Here is a 15997-nt window from a genome sequence, read left to right on the forward strand (position 1 = left end):
GGTAAAATTGGTCGTAAGTGGCGCCCTCTATGAGCAATGCTGAAATTACAACACGCATCTTATTCGTCGCCTAAAAAAATATAGTTTCACAAATTTTCAAGTTCCTAACCTACATATTTTCAGAATAATCGCAAAAAAACGATTTAAAATTTTAACTTTCAACACCCTGTATTTCCGAAACTATCAACTTTCGGATAAGGCATGTTTGCGCCAATGGTCACCATTTCGCGTGTAGTATCTTCAGCTTTCGACTTTCTCATTGTTAATGAATCACCCTGTATAGATTTATACAACTATTACTACTCTTCGTTGCCAATGGAACCTACCCTTACACCATTAATATTTTATGTCCCCGATATCAACTTAAGGCCATAATTGGTTTGAACTAAATTGTTAACATTAATTTATATTTATTTATAACAACTATTACTGCTCTTCGTTGCCATAGGAACCCGCGCCGTTAAATACCCTTACACCGGTTATACAGAGCCTTCATAAATCATTACAAGCCATGTGACCGCCGAGCTTCGACATTTCACAGCCGGAACTATCAACTAAAAATTCCTAAATCTTAGCGTCGCCAATATTCGTTTACAACCACAATGAGAAACCGTTACATCTAAGCTCGAGAGCATGCGATCGCTGATCGGTTGAATAAAATCTCTTGAAAAATTATACCAATCACTAGCCGGTGAATCAGAATGTTATGTTTTAATATAATTTTCGGTAATTTTGATTTTTAGTATTTTTTAATTTTACCAACGTAAAAGAAATAAAGTTACTATTGCAAATAAAATTACTGGCAAGGTGGCTTATAATTATTATATATGAAAGCTTTGTACTTTATATTCCCTTTATATTAAAGCCATGGTAGATTTTAACTAAATTAACTAATTACACTTATTATGATTCACAAAAACTTCTAGGTACTGCCCTTTGTTGACATTATAAGCCAACTTCAACTAGGTACCCTTAATAATGTTTTTATAAATTAACTATAAATGTAGTTTTAGCGTTTCGGTTAAAATCTATCGGGACCTTAAGCTTTATGTTGGGGATATAATATAGAGTGCTGGAGATAACTATCAGTTCACTCCAAATTTGAATAACATTTTTCAAAATCGTTTTTCTGAAAAGCCGTTACGCATCTATATTTGTTAAGGTGTTTTCTGGGAGCTGTAACGTTTGTTGTAAATCAATATAAATGCAATTCACAATTTAGTTAAAATATTGATACCGAGGATATAATTTACAATAATTGGTTTAAGGGTAGTACTGAGGGCAATGAAGAGCAGGAAGTTTTTATAAATCAATATAAATGAAACGTTTACAGTTTAGTTAAAATGTATTATGGTCTTAAGCTTCATGTAGGGGATATAAAATATAACTGGTTGGTAGTTGGCGAGATGACCATATGACGATATGACAATAAACGGCAAAAATGTTTTCTCCAACCACAGTTTTTTACTCTCAGAAGTCTCTATAGTTGACATTTTCCTTACTGAGAAAAAAATGGTATCTTAGCAACAAAAGTATGCACTTTTAATCCTAGACAACTTTTAATTTATAAAAGTTTATACAACAATATTTACAATAATTTTTGTTTATCCACATCGAGATCCACATTGATATTAAACACAGTTTGAACAAGTAAGTATTAAAATTAAATAAACCACTGAAACTGTCACTACCCTCATTCTTGGAACAATTCTCAAAGCAGTCCAACATGTTTTCATTAGTAGTTATATTATTTCCAGATGGTGTGAAATCAGAAATGGCAAAGGTGCTTGGTTTATCATTACCACTATCAACTTTAAGTATCCTTTTCGCAATATTTTCTTTATTCAAAAGTGTGTCTTGAATGTAGCCTTACGCCACACTGTTCGATATACATCCTCCGTGTATTTTAAGACAAGTGAGGTCAGAACTGCCGTCAACTAAAAGGTTAGCAGACGTTCATCGTAATACGTGTCCACTCTGTACTCTTTCCAGTTGTTTAGCTTCAAAAATTTTGCCACTTCTTGCGAGGCGGCACTGATTTTATGAATACCGACCACCATTCGATGACACTTTCCACTAACATATCTGAGAAATAATCGACGTTATCAGGGTGGACGTGAAGCAACATATTTTCGATAAAAACTTAAATAATTGTCTCCCAGCACAGTAAAAGAACGTGGTCTCTTGGTTTTGGTACTGGGAATTTTTATAATTAAGGCGGATTTCACATCTTCAACATTATCAATTGTTAAATTGGCTAATTCATCAGAACGGCATGCGCGTGCATCCCCCAATATTAAGACGACCTACAAAGAAGCTTTTTAAAAATTTTGTTCCTTTATTTTTAAAGAGTTTACCGTCATCGTCAAATATAAATTATCAGGTGCACTATTCAAAAAGCAATCAACTTGCATACATATCCCTCATTTTGTATCTTGAGGAAAGCATGTAGCTTTGAATATTTGCTTATAACAATCCCCTTCTTTATATCCAACGTTGACCGCAACATTGAATATTGTGACCAAAGCGTTGACCGCTTTATTTTATTTGCTAAGTTTGAGAAATTGAATACAACTTAATGTTCTTTTTTCTTTGCGTCAATCCATAAAACGTTGGTACACACATTCATACATTTCTCGAGATTTCTTTGGGAGAAGATTCAAAGAAACTTCTTTCGCATACTCCTCAGGTGTGCTAAATCTTCATTAGATTCCATTTATACAGAATTTTCAGCAATTTAAACCACAAACAATCACAAATGAACTCAATTGGCAATATGGCGACTAATGTTTGACCATAGATCAAATATAGTATACTATTGTTTGACAAAGTACCCAAGACTACATCGACATATTATCCTATTTGCCTACTATATTATCCAAATTTGGTTTGAATAGCTTCAAAGCACAAATTAATAAATAAATGGAGGATTTCGGTTGGAGAAAAAATATCTTGTTTTGTGTTCGGATTAAAAATGTCTTTTTTGTCTCGCAATTTTGCCTCCGCTCGGCTATAATACGCTTCGCCTAGCAAATACAAAATTTACTCACCAGAAAAGTAACACTTTTAATCATAATATAACAATATACTATTTATAAGTCAGTATAAATGTAAATAAAAAAGTTAAAATTTTAGTTCAAATTTAAAATGGTAGTTGAAACAGAATATTTCACTTTTTCAGGGGTAGCTCGCAGTGGCAGGGCAGGTTTCCGATGGTAACAAAGAGACAGATAGTGTTTCGTAAATGAATATTAATATAAGGTTAACATTTTAATTCAAATTTAGCGTAACTTTAAGCTCACCGGAAATATAAAATATAGCCGTTTTAAGAGTTGTTGACGGGACAGCATCCGATGGTGAAGAGGAGCTAGAACGTGTTTTAGAAATAGGTACAAAAATAATGTTAAATATGGCGTGGTAATGGGCTCAGTTTTTGAGACATATTTTACTAAGTTAAGGTTGTTAGGGCGGTATTTGAAGTATATTACGTGTATCAATTTCGTTAAAGTGAACGTTCGGAATTTCATGTACATCGTAAATTTCTAATCGTATTTCCCGAGAGGAAAGCTTTGGAATTAAATGAAAAGAGTAGGTAGAAACAAATATAAAATGTTGTATAGGTACAGCATTTCTTTTGAAAAAAGGCAAAAATCATGAGATTTGTAAGACCGAGGAAAAATCCCTTTGGCGAAGAAATGTATACATGACCTAAGCATTTTTCCCAACATGATTTCCTATTCGAAAAATGGAATTTAAGGTGGCCATATTCCCGGCCGAGAAATAGTGAAATTTCTGGCGTTTTTAGGTACTGAAATCTTTAAAAGTAAAACGTGTAGAACAAAAGTAAGCACAAAAATAAAATCCTTGATGTTTTGTTTATTCATTGTTACCATTTAAATTTACCCAAATAAAATAATAACTAAAAAAAAGCGTTTGTAAAACATTCGTTTGCTGTTATTCTAACCCTACATTTTAAGAATTATTTTCACGTACTTATAAATAAAAGTAAACAATTTTATATGTAGGACTAAGCAAGTAAATGTTATAAGAACATTTACATGTGGAATTATATATAAAAAAGTTAGTATTTTCGTAGATTTCAGTACCTAAAACCTGGATGGTTTGATCGTTTTTTGCACCTGTTTATTCGTTTTACTGCGGCGTCTTTGAAAATACTCAGGTGGTATGACATAACATTCCTATTATTTGATAAGCTTTAGATTATTCAGTTATTAAATGTTTGAAATTATTTGTCTTTGCGGAAAACACTATTTAAAGAATATGGGGCCCTTAAACGCCGAACAATACTATACTTAGTGGCAGTTTTTCTTTTTTTCCAGGTTAATGCACTTTTCACGTTGCCTATTCTCCCCCATCTACTCTTCAAACTGTGAAGGGGTTTGGACCTTAAAAACGTCTTCATTTCAATGGCTTCAATGAATTTACTATTTTTTTGCTAATTCTGTTATTAATTAATAAATTATAATAACTTAGATTTAAACATCGTACATTTAGCTTACTTATGCGTTAGTAATTTATTATTCAGGTACTTTTCTTGTTACTAAAACTAGGGATTGCTTTCAATAACAATGTTAAATGCTTGCTAACTAACAATCGTAAACTCCACCAAAGGTTATTTTAAGCTATTTCAGTGACTGCGGGATTGCGAATAGGATTGCGGGCGATTTCTGCATGACTGCAAGAGATTTCTGCGTCACTGCGGTGATTCTGAAGAACTGCGAACGATTTCCTGCAAAAATGTTCATGTATTGTATATTTTTGTAGGATTTTGCCATTAATTAATTAGGGTATTTCTACAATTATTTTCCCTAATTTATCTATAGAAACTCCTAAAAAGTATCATCCTTATAATATATTATCAAATAGTAATTATTATTAATATCTTTAAAATTAAAGCTAAGTCCTACAACCTAATCAAATATTATTATTTGAATGAATAATTTACTAATTCGAAGATATGGAACAAGAAAGTAAATTATGTATTCATTATCTTTATCCTTAACATAAGCCTTTGATAAAAATCATGATTTTTTTATCAAAGTCATTTACTTTAATGTCTACCTGAAATTAACGTAACGTACCTATGTACTTACTTAATTTGAAAAATATGTATACAATTTTTAATGCAGTACTGGTAAAAATATTACCTTCAAGATACATAAAGTAGATTCCATCGAAAAACCACGTGTTGGGAATTTCGACATGAAATCTATATTTAAAAACTCTGAAAAATAGGCCAACGTTACCCGACATATTTAAATTCATTATAGTCCTACTTAGTTCCTGCTAAAATAACCGTGTATTCGCCTCTATCCCGTTCAACATTTTGATCAATTCGACAAAATAACCGTGTGATCGGGCTGTAATACATTACACTTTGAGACACTCTGTTGACTACAGCTCTCTTATTGTTCGAATTATTATTAGAAATAGAATCCATTAAACTCCTTTTTTCATATCTTGTCCAATGCTTTCAAACGTTTCGCCGTTCTACCTCAGTCGCCACCTCGGTCGCCGCCACTGACGATGCCGACATTTGGAAGCATTGAATGCGACCAATTGCAGAGGCCACATAGGACATCTCAGGTGATTGCCTGAGGAGTACGTAGATCCAATAAGAACCGAAATGAACATCAGGGGGGACCTAAAAGTTGTAATAAGCGATCCTCCCCCACAGAGACTAGCCTGAGAACAACAAAGGCAGGTAGATCAAATATTCCTAACTAATGCCAAGGAAGTAAAAGGTAATTGCCTGCGACTTGGTACACAGACCACGGCATAACAACCCAAAAAACCATCGTATTACTAGAGAAGACGAGAAGACGAGCGAATAAAGCCCTTAAAAATCGTTTGGGTAAAATCGTTACCCTTGGTTTTTTCATTGTTAAGACGAGAGGGATCAACCAAGGTAGTTTATCGCGATGTTTCGAAGACAGTTATAAAATTCAACAAATATTGACTCAGATGTGGACCCGTAGACCTAGTGGGCCATACCTGATAATCGAGTTCCTGTCCCTCTTACAGTGCGTTATCTTTTTTGTTAGATTTATTATTACTTCTCACAAACATTACACATATTTATATAACTATATAAAAGTCGAATCTTACATTTTGCTAACTAACCTTCATTTGAGCTGTGAAGGATACAAGAAGCCCGCTAATATCATATTTCCATTGTGGTAATTGTTCTTCAACTTGACTTCTTTAATGGCAGGTGTTATTAAAATTTAATAATATTTAATATTAACTAATAGTATATAGCAATATTGGAAAAAATGTCAAATGAAAAAGTAGTAGCTATCAAGTAGAAGATTTTTATGATGATATTGAAGTTTGTACAGGGTATTCCCAAAAAGCGTAGCAAACCAAACTTATGTTTTTTCTTCTAATGGAAGCCCTATATACTTATTTTTTGATTTTCTTCATTCTTGATTTATAATAGCTGATTTTGGCTAGTAGATATACAAGCTGTTACAAATTCGCTTCTCACTATAGGGATCTCGGAAACGGTAAGAGTTAGGAAGTTGCGTAATCAGGGGGACCAACATTATGCCTCTAAAAAATCAAGGCTAACATGATTAGTTTTCGAAATATTTAAAAAAAACGAAATTTTGGAAATCCGTTTTGGTTTCATTTCAGCCTTGTTTGATATGATATTGAAAAAAGAAGAACACTTTGTCATAGCCATTTTTTGCCCTCTATCGGATGGCATAATAAATTTTTCTATGTAACGTTTCGTCCGAAGTTTCGTCTCTCCGAACCATCATTAACTTATTTTTTTTAAATGCGACCCTAGAAATTTTATTACATTTTTTGCAAGCCTTCATGACCCCCAGCACTGTACTGCCTCAGCCCGAACCGGATTTAGACGTTTTGCCTCGAAAAATTCATCTTCAGTGTATTCGTTCCAAATTTATCTAAATGTTTTATTTAGATTTCTTTGTTTATTGAATTATCGTACACTGTAAGTGTCGTTAGACCCTGTAAAATCCATCTAGTTATTTAAACTATTACCACCAGGCGTTACAATAAAACATTTATTATTATTAACTATTACCATCACTTGGTCATACATAATTCAATAAGTTGTTGCGTCAAAATTAAAACATTATTACAATTTTAATTTTATTATGACAAAGTAATTCTTAAAAATGCATATTATGAACAACTAAATCGTCAACTGAACATTATTCTTTAAAAAATTTTAGTAAATGTTTAAAAACACTTTCGTTTTGGCAAAGGTTGAAAATGAATATCAGCGTAATATTATCAAAATTTAGTCTATCTGTAACTGCAACTGTGAAAGAGCATGTCAGATGTATTTGTATGAATATCCTGAAAAAATAGATCGTAATTTGTTTGAATTTTGAACACTCGAGAAGCCTAGAAATAACTATGGACACGGGAATAAAACTCTAATAATGTTTTATTTTAATGCGTGGTGGTAATAGTTTAAATAACTAGATGTACTTCCAGGGTCTAACGACACTGTGTACGATAATTCAATAAACAAAGAAATCTAAATAAAAAATTAAGATAAATTTGGAACGAATACACTGAAGATGAATTTTTGATGACTGAGGTAGTACAGTATCCCAATCATGAAGGCTTGCAAAAAATGTAATAAATTTTCCAGGGTCGTATTTAAAAAAATGAAGTTCATGATGGTCCTGGAGGGACGAAACGTTACATATAAAAATTGATTATGCCATTCGATAGAGGGCAAAAAGTGGCCATGAGAAAGTGTTCTTCTTTCAATATCACCTCAAACAAGGCAGAAATTAAACAAAAGAGGATTTCCAAAATTTTGTTTTTTTCAAATATTTCGAAAACTAATCATGTTAGCCTTGATTTTTTGGAGGCATAATGTTAGTCCCCCAATTACGCAACTTTGTCCCCATTTAAGCTACTTCGTATCTCTTACCGTTTCCGAGATCCCTGTAGTGAGAAGCGAATTTGTAAGAGCCTGTATATTTGGTCCGACCGTTTGAGAAATATAGGAGAATATTTAAGCACTCACCCATATTTTCCCTACGTTTTCAACACGAAAAAAAGTATGTAAATGAAAGTTAGAAATTTTATTGTCTAGAACGAGGTCTAGAATAAATGTTCAAAATAGCTTTCAGTTTGTTCTAAGCACAACATATAATTGCGTTTTAATTAATTTATCGATTTTGCTATTATTTCCTTTTTCAAATTTATTAATTCTAATTCTCGGATTTTATTACGAGTACCTATCCGGAATATTTTGTTTCTCGTCATTACGGTTGTTTTTAGGGGGTAAACTCGCAATTATGTATACAGATGGCTTAAATAGGGGTTATTTGCAGGCAAGTGAATATAGCCAAATCTACCCATCCAAAAATTAAAAGTAATATTCAGTAAATTTCTGAATTATATAATATGTATTGTTACCAAAGTTAGGACCAAAACTCATTTTCAATACCTAATATTCTGATACTGACTGAGTAAGACTTTTAACTTTTGGATACGTAAATTCGTAAATATTCAGTAACTAACTAATAGCATTGATTAAAATTCTCTGAATACATTTCCATGGGGTTACCTTAAAAACAAATTTTTGCAAATTATGCTTGTAATAGTTTGCAATATAACGAGGTCTATAATTGTTGTGTGTGTAATAATGTGTAAATATATGTAATTTAGAACATTAGAATTAACCTCAGAATTAAAATAATATGTACTTATAATATTTTGATGGAAGTTTTTATAAATAATTCGAATTGAACGAATTTAGTAGCAAGAAGTTGTATAGGCATGTTTTTTTTCTTAAATGCCACGCCACTGTCTTTAACATTCCGTATGCATTCCAAACTTCATTTGAATACTTGCATATTTAAAGAAAATTAAAATTTATCCGAACAATTCTGCAATAAAATGCAAATTATATTTTTTAACCAAAATTGGAGTGTCTCTGATTTAAAGTTAGCGCAGGTAGTGCCGTAGCAATTTTTTATTTGATAAGAAATATTATTTTTTATTTGATACGCAATTTTATTTATTATATAACATGTTTAAATTACACAAAATTACACAAAATTACAGAATACACATAATAATAGCATAATAAACAGGTACAAATAAAATCTGTTCCAAAAATAGTCGACATATAAGTAATTAATCGTCATGGTGATTAATAAAATACAATTTTATGGGTACCGAGATGGGTACCTTTGCACTGCTATTTTTAAAACTGTTTCTATTTGTTTAAAATAGAAATTAAAAAAAATTTACTTAATGACAAATTTAATTATTACTTAATTAGGTACCTACTACTTACAATACCTATATAGGCAGATTTTACTTAGAAATTTCGCCTAAAAAGTATTAAGGGTAAATATATAATTGTATAAAAAGGATTAATTATTGAAATCCAATGTTTAGTTGAGCTTTGAATTTATAAAAGTAGCTACCTACCCTCAGAAGTAGGTACATGCAGCTCGTATTAGTATTGTTTAAAATCCAAGTAGAAGGTCACAGACAAGTAGCTATGGAAATAGCTATTTTGTGTACTGTCAATAAGTATTTTAGTACTTTATACACATTTCATCAATTTATGTAAGTAGGTAACCAAATAGGTTACGTTACATTTAAACCAGTTTTACCGTAATTTAAATGCACCACAAGAAACCGAAAGCAGTATATACTGTAATTGTTATATTGTACATTCGGAAGAAATGGTCGGTATTTTTTTACCGTTAGTGTGCCAATAATTGGGTTTGTATAAAATAAACGTGGTACCTACTTAATTAACCTCCATGCACGTCCTTAAATTATTAAATGTACCTAGGTACCTGTACTTTTTATTGACCTCGTAGCAGTTTTAACTGTAATATTAATGAAGTTGATACAAAGATTTTAATTATTATGGCGCACAAAATTACAGAAAATATAAACAGCTGATAGAAAATTTTAAATCTTACCTTCAATGCAAACGACGTGATCCCTTATCTGTTGAGCGATGATTCCATCCGGTATTAGACCTATCAGATCGTAAATTGCATAAATCGAAGGATGAACACTTTCAAATCTTTGAATTTCTTGTCTGATCGCAAGGGAATTGTTGAGAAAGGGTTGTAAATGCACTCGTGAATTCATTATTGCGTCACTTTACGAAATAAAAGATTAATTATTGCACACAGGTAAACATAACAATATTGACAACTACTCTTGTTTATAAATAACACAGCACTAATCAACTGGAATTGTTACTTAAAATTGTAAAGCCCATCACTAACTTTGACGCCACTAACATACTGTAATTTAACAAATATTTCGAGGAACGTATTCATGATATTTAATAACAAAATATATAAAAATTAATAGGTTAGGTGTAGAACGACTGTACACTCCCTCTACTCACTCACCATTTGTATATTTCCGCGATAAAAGCGACAAGAACATGCTACGCAAAGAATTTTAACTACCTGGGACACTGTCATAAAAACGAAACAGATTTCTAAGTAGAATTTAATGAACAGAAATAGATAAATAATTTTCGATTAAGGGAAACTATAATGGCTAATGGCCAAGTTGTAGTTCGATCTCTGGCCACTAGATGGTACTGACGGCAGAGTTATCGCCACAGCATCAAATTTTAACTCGTAATAATTGAATTGTAAGTAGAATACGGGCTAAGCATTATTATTTCAACTATTCCAAACGATTCGAGTGAGACACTCATTTCTCATTTCTCTCATTATAAATCAACAATTTTCTTACAAAATTGAATTATTATTTTTCTGTTTATATTTCATTTCTAACATTTTAAACATAAGTCGCCAAACAGAAGCGTGCTTATAGGTTTAAATATCGATGTTATTAGATAATTTTACGGACTTTGAGGAAAATGGTAATGCAACATTTGTATTGGTGCCCGCCAAATAAATTACGCAAAGAGCAAAAAACTTTCTTGTAGCTTTATATGAAGTAAGAACTGAAATCCAAAAAAATATAAGTAGGGATATTTTTTCCAATATTTGTAAATGCAATTAATTGGGTTCCTATATCAAAAAGTGAAATCTATACAGAGTACTAACATGGCAAATTTTATTCTAATCAGAAAAGACGTTTAAAGTTATTAGAAAACATCTATTTTTTACCAACTTTGGCATCAACTGGTGGTTAACGAAGCCTTTTGGGTTGAAGTTTAGTTAAATCGTCACTTAACTATACGGAATATTGGAATACCTTTTTTAACCATTGTAGATAATTTCAACATTAATAAATTCAGAAATACCTTTCAAATTATTAAACAAGAGAAAATTTAATTAAATAATGCAACAATATTTATTAAAAGTCTATCAGAAACGTCTCCGTACCAAATTCCAGTAACAAAACACCCTATATTTTCTATGACGTGCAATAAAACTCAGTACTCTAACTTTCATCTGTATCAAGATTTTATTGATAATTAATATTCAGCACCAATACATAAAAGAAATTTCAAACATATGCTTATTTTATATACTTAGTTGATCTTTGACGTAATGGAATTGTTATGTTTTGGTAAACAGGTACATATCTAGACACTGATGAGAAACAAGTATGTAGCTACCTACACAACTGGTTCATACGCTGAAAAACGAAATGTGGAACATAAATTAAACAAAGATTTTGTTGTGGTGAAAACATTAAATTTTCATGAATATATTTCAAAGGATTTTGACCTAGTCAATGCCCTATTCTTTTCAGTTGACAGCCTTGAACATGATTTATTGAAATATCTTCAGCATTCAAATAAAGCTCTTGATTTGCAACCTGTGATTTTGATACACCTTCCTACATCAAATACCCAGGTTGAAATGACAATAAAAACTAAAAAAATTTATTCAAATTTAGTGTATACATAATATGTTACTGGTAAAAAACTACTAAGAAAATTCATCAAAATTCTAAAGCCTTAAAGGACTTAAACGGCCATTATTGGAAACAAAATGAATGACTTTTTTATTTGCGAATTAAAGAACAGCAAAGATAACAGAAGAAATTACTCTTGTTCTAATTCAGTAACATTAACCATTCCTACGAAAAACCGAAGTTGCTGCTTTAGACTATTTCGCAATTTTTTGCAATTTTTGTAAAAAAAATTCGGTAAATTATCTTCAAATTTTTAAAAATTCATTCTTATTTATGTGAAATTAAAGTTGATTTAATAAAACTGCATACTTAACAATCATATAAAAAACGGTTTAAAGCTTGCCTCAATATATTGCAAAATTTTATCATTCTTAGGGTGTTAATAAATATTAGATGCGTTTTTTCTAGTAAATAGCTAATGTTATCAACTTACTCTAAGTCTAAGAATAACAACTCAGGCTGTTTAAGTTTAAAATACTGGAAATAATTATGATTTTCTTCCGTATGAGTCAGTCAAGCTCTTTAGGACTTTAAGTTTTAATGATTTCTTTTATAAATGTATTTGAGGATTGTGAAACAGATCAAATCCGCTTACTAGGAAATTTCTTAAAAGTATACCAGAATCAGCGGATGAATTTCACCAGTGTTTATAGCTGACTTGATCGTCAACTACAGCTCGTTCAACACGGACTTGTGCTGAAAAATCGAATCTTTACATAATCTCGGTATACTGTAGAAAACTAGGAATCTACTTCTTACATTTTGTATAGTGATTCACAGAAATAAGCTTTCACTGATTATGTGATTTTCCTTACGTTGTCATTTAACATTTCCAGAATCTATTTAATAAACCAGGTAATTCGGATTATACAGTGGCGATCACGCAGCAACGAATGTGAAATTTGAGGGAAACTAATATGGAATGTGTCACGAATAAAATAACGATCACTTGATCCATTAGCTGTGCCAAGTCTTCTATTGTGAAACACATTTCTTGATCTCAACGTTTAATACCAAACGTTCATTTCTCAACAGAAATTCATCCAAAAATCGGTTCCATAAACCGAAGTAAGTTAATGGTAAATTGCGCAGTCTATAATTAAATGTTATAAACAAACAGGGCACGTTTGCACCTGATTAGATTTCTTACAGATTTGTTCATATTCTCCTTTTTTATAGTACCTATCTCAGTAAATAAAACTTGATACAGGCGTAGCTAAAGTATGACTTCAAATAAGTAACTTGTTTTGGCAAATGCTTTTTTTGTTCACAGGTGAACACAAAAGTCTAGATGACGGAAAACGCATGACTGTCTAGTTGACTGCTGTACTTATGTTAAACACACAAATTTCAGATTTGACAATATTTATATGTACTTGCTATTAAAGGTGCTACCATGACATATTACGCTCTCAATTTGAGAAAAATATCTAATAGAAAATATAAAAAAATAAGGAAAACAAGAAGTTGTTTTAGTCTTAGTCTACAAATCAAATAGTGTTTTCATTTCTGATTCCTCAAAAGAGCAAACTGCGCAAGATGTCTACTAATGTCTCGGATGCTTCTAGGGGAGGTCAAAATAACACTAGTACGTGATATAATTATTTTCCTAATGTTCCTCATAAAGGAGATGTCGGGCCCCAAGGGGGTACCTAGTTATTGTTGTCTAAATTTGAAACCACCTGATATAATCCAATATAATTTTGGCATTTTATTTATACTGAATACATGATTTTATGTTAAATCCGATCTTTTACTGTTACTAGGTATCAAGAAATGAAAGTGCCATATATATTTTTCCAAAATTTTAACAGATATCATGCACTCAAGCAAAAAAATATTATTTTATATAGGTACTCTGAAGATTTTTCTTTAAATTAGGTAATCTGCATTTATTTCGATGAAATGAACAGTTTTTGAAATACAATAGATTTAATTTTTATACAATTTCATTTCATTCATTTACTTTATTTCACTTTATCAAGTAGAATAATCTTTGAATGATTGATTAAAAATAAACATTTCATAATTTTCAAACACTTCCTTAACTTTAGCTAAGAATATTTGACCTTCTCTTATTGTTCTCGGCCTACGCTCTGTGGGGCGAACCCGCAATTGGAACTCCTGAATCTGCCCTGATGATCCTAATATTCATTTCGATTCTTAGTGGATCTAAGATCGCTACGGACTGAACATCTCCTCATACAATGGTGATCCTCTGATATGTTTCGCAGTGGCCTTTGCAACTGGTTACATCCAACGCTTCCATAGAACTGACAGCGACCATCATACTTTAAATAGTAAAAGGAGGAATAGAAAGGAAAAGTTAGAACATAAAATGTATATTTCAGAAGGATCGTTAGAAAAAGAAATTGTTCGAAGTATTCAGTTGCTGTATTTTTCCTTCCACAAATCTCGAATGCTTACTCTAGTGCAAAAATCATTTCCAAGAGTTTTAATTACAAAAAAAATTGTTTGCCTCAAAACTAATCCAACATTTTTTCTGTGTTTTGGAAATTATGTAGTTTTTTTAAATATTGTAAATTAAATATTTAATATTACTTCTTTTTATGAAAAATAATAATAANTTAATATTTGTGGCGCCAAGATTTTTCATTACCAGTACCAACCCTGCAATGTTGGTTGAATAAGCTCGAGGGTCACGTGGCTTCTTGTAAACATTTATGAAGGCTCTATTTAACCAATATTAATAAAAAATAGTGCAGCACTGAATGAAAAGTTTTTCTTGAAAACTGTGCATTTTATGGATATGAGAAGTATGCAGTAAAATGGTGCAGTTTTTACATAGCACAGTTTTTTTATAATAATAATAATAATATTTATTAATCCTTTGAGACAAAAATGTATAGGACAGGTCAATGTACAAAGACAAGCACAAGACATATTTATACACATATCTCTGATTACAAATTGTCATTTAAATATTCTTCAGTGCTGTAGGTAATATAATTTGATGAGTAGCATTTCTTTAATTAATTTTTTAAACATTCCCTTATCTTTAGATGTATAGTAATGTGGAAGTTTATTATAAAATTTGATGCCCTGGTGCATAGGAGACATTTCAAATTTAGTAGTTTTATGCTTCAGAACACTCAATAAACCGCAATTCCGCGTGGAATATTCATGATAACGAGAGTTTTTACTAAAATTATCTCTAACATATATTAATATTTTATAGATGTAGATGCAGGGAACCGTCAATATTTTGTTTTCCGCGAATAAATTTCTGCATGTTTCACGAGAATTAATGCCAAATATTTTCCTAAGGATCCGTTTCTGGGCCACAAATATTCGATTACTGCTGACTGAGTTGCCCCACAAAATTACGTTATAAGAAATATGACAGTATACTAAGTTGTAGTATACCTACATTTAGTAGTGCACACAGCGGCATAGTATTCTTAACACGAGAAATTGTGTAAAACGATATATTGAGTGACCTACTGAGAACATCCACATGTTCATGCCCTGGTTAATTGATAATCAAGATGAACACCTAAAAACTTAGAACTCTCCGAAGAATGTAAAATAAAGTTATTAAAATGTAGGCACAGCTTAGCATCAGGCGCGCTAAGAGAGCGAAAGTACAGAACTTTTGTTTTTTTAATATTGATAATAAGATTATTGCAGTCACACCACTTTACAAAACAATCAATAACATTTTCACAATTTGCAGTAAGTTCCTTGAGGGTCCGTGCCGAGATCACTAGAGATATATCGTCAGCAAACAACGTTAGTGCGGAAGAGTCAAAATGTTGTACTAAATCGTTAACATATAGCAAAAATATTAATGGACCCAGCCCGGATCCCTGAGGTACGCTTAAATCAATATTTCTAGTTTCCGAAATACACTCATTTATTTTAACACACATGGATCTATCAGTGAGATAGTGGATCAACCAATTTAAGAATATCCCTCTAAATCCCATATTGTATAACTTGCTTTCAACAAATGACAGATTGACACAGTCAAATGCACGCGTCAATCAAAGAAAATGCCTGCAACATGCATGCCTTTATCCATCAATTTATAAATTTGTTCAGTAAAATTGCATGCGGCTGATTGGGTCGATTT

The 15997-nt window shown here is 31.5% G+C and overlaps 1 protein-coding gene across 1 annotated transcript in view; it reads right to left on the minus strand.

The window, feature by feature from the left end:
* LOC108911074 (centaurin-gamma-1A) overlaps positions 1 to 10396 on the minus strand; it is a 250801-nt gene extending 240405 nt beyond the window's left edge. Inside the window, exon 1 of the mRNA XM_018715909.1 lies at positions 9966 to 10396. Within this exon, the coding sequence (XP_018571425.1) occupies positions 9966 to 10140 (175 nt within the window). The 5' untranslated portion in view covers positions 10141 to 10396. The remainder of the gene's footprint in view (positions 1 to 9965) is intronic.
* Positions 10397 to 15997: the final 5601 nt, after the last annotated feature.

The sequence above is a fragment of the Anoplophora glabripennis genome, unplaced genomic scaffold (assembly GCF_000390285.2).
Source record: "Anoplophora glabripennis isolate ALB-LARVAE unplaced genomic scaffold, Agla_2.0 scaffold500, whole genome shotgun sequence".
Classification (NCBI taxonomy): Eukaryota; Metazoa; Arthropoda; class Insecta; order Coleoptera; family Cerambycidae; genus Anoplophora; species Anoplophora glabripennis.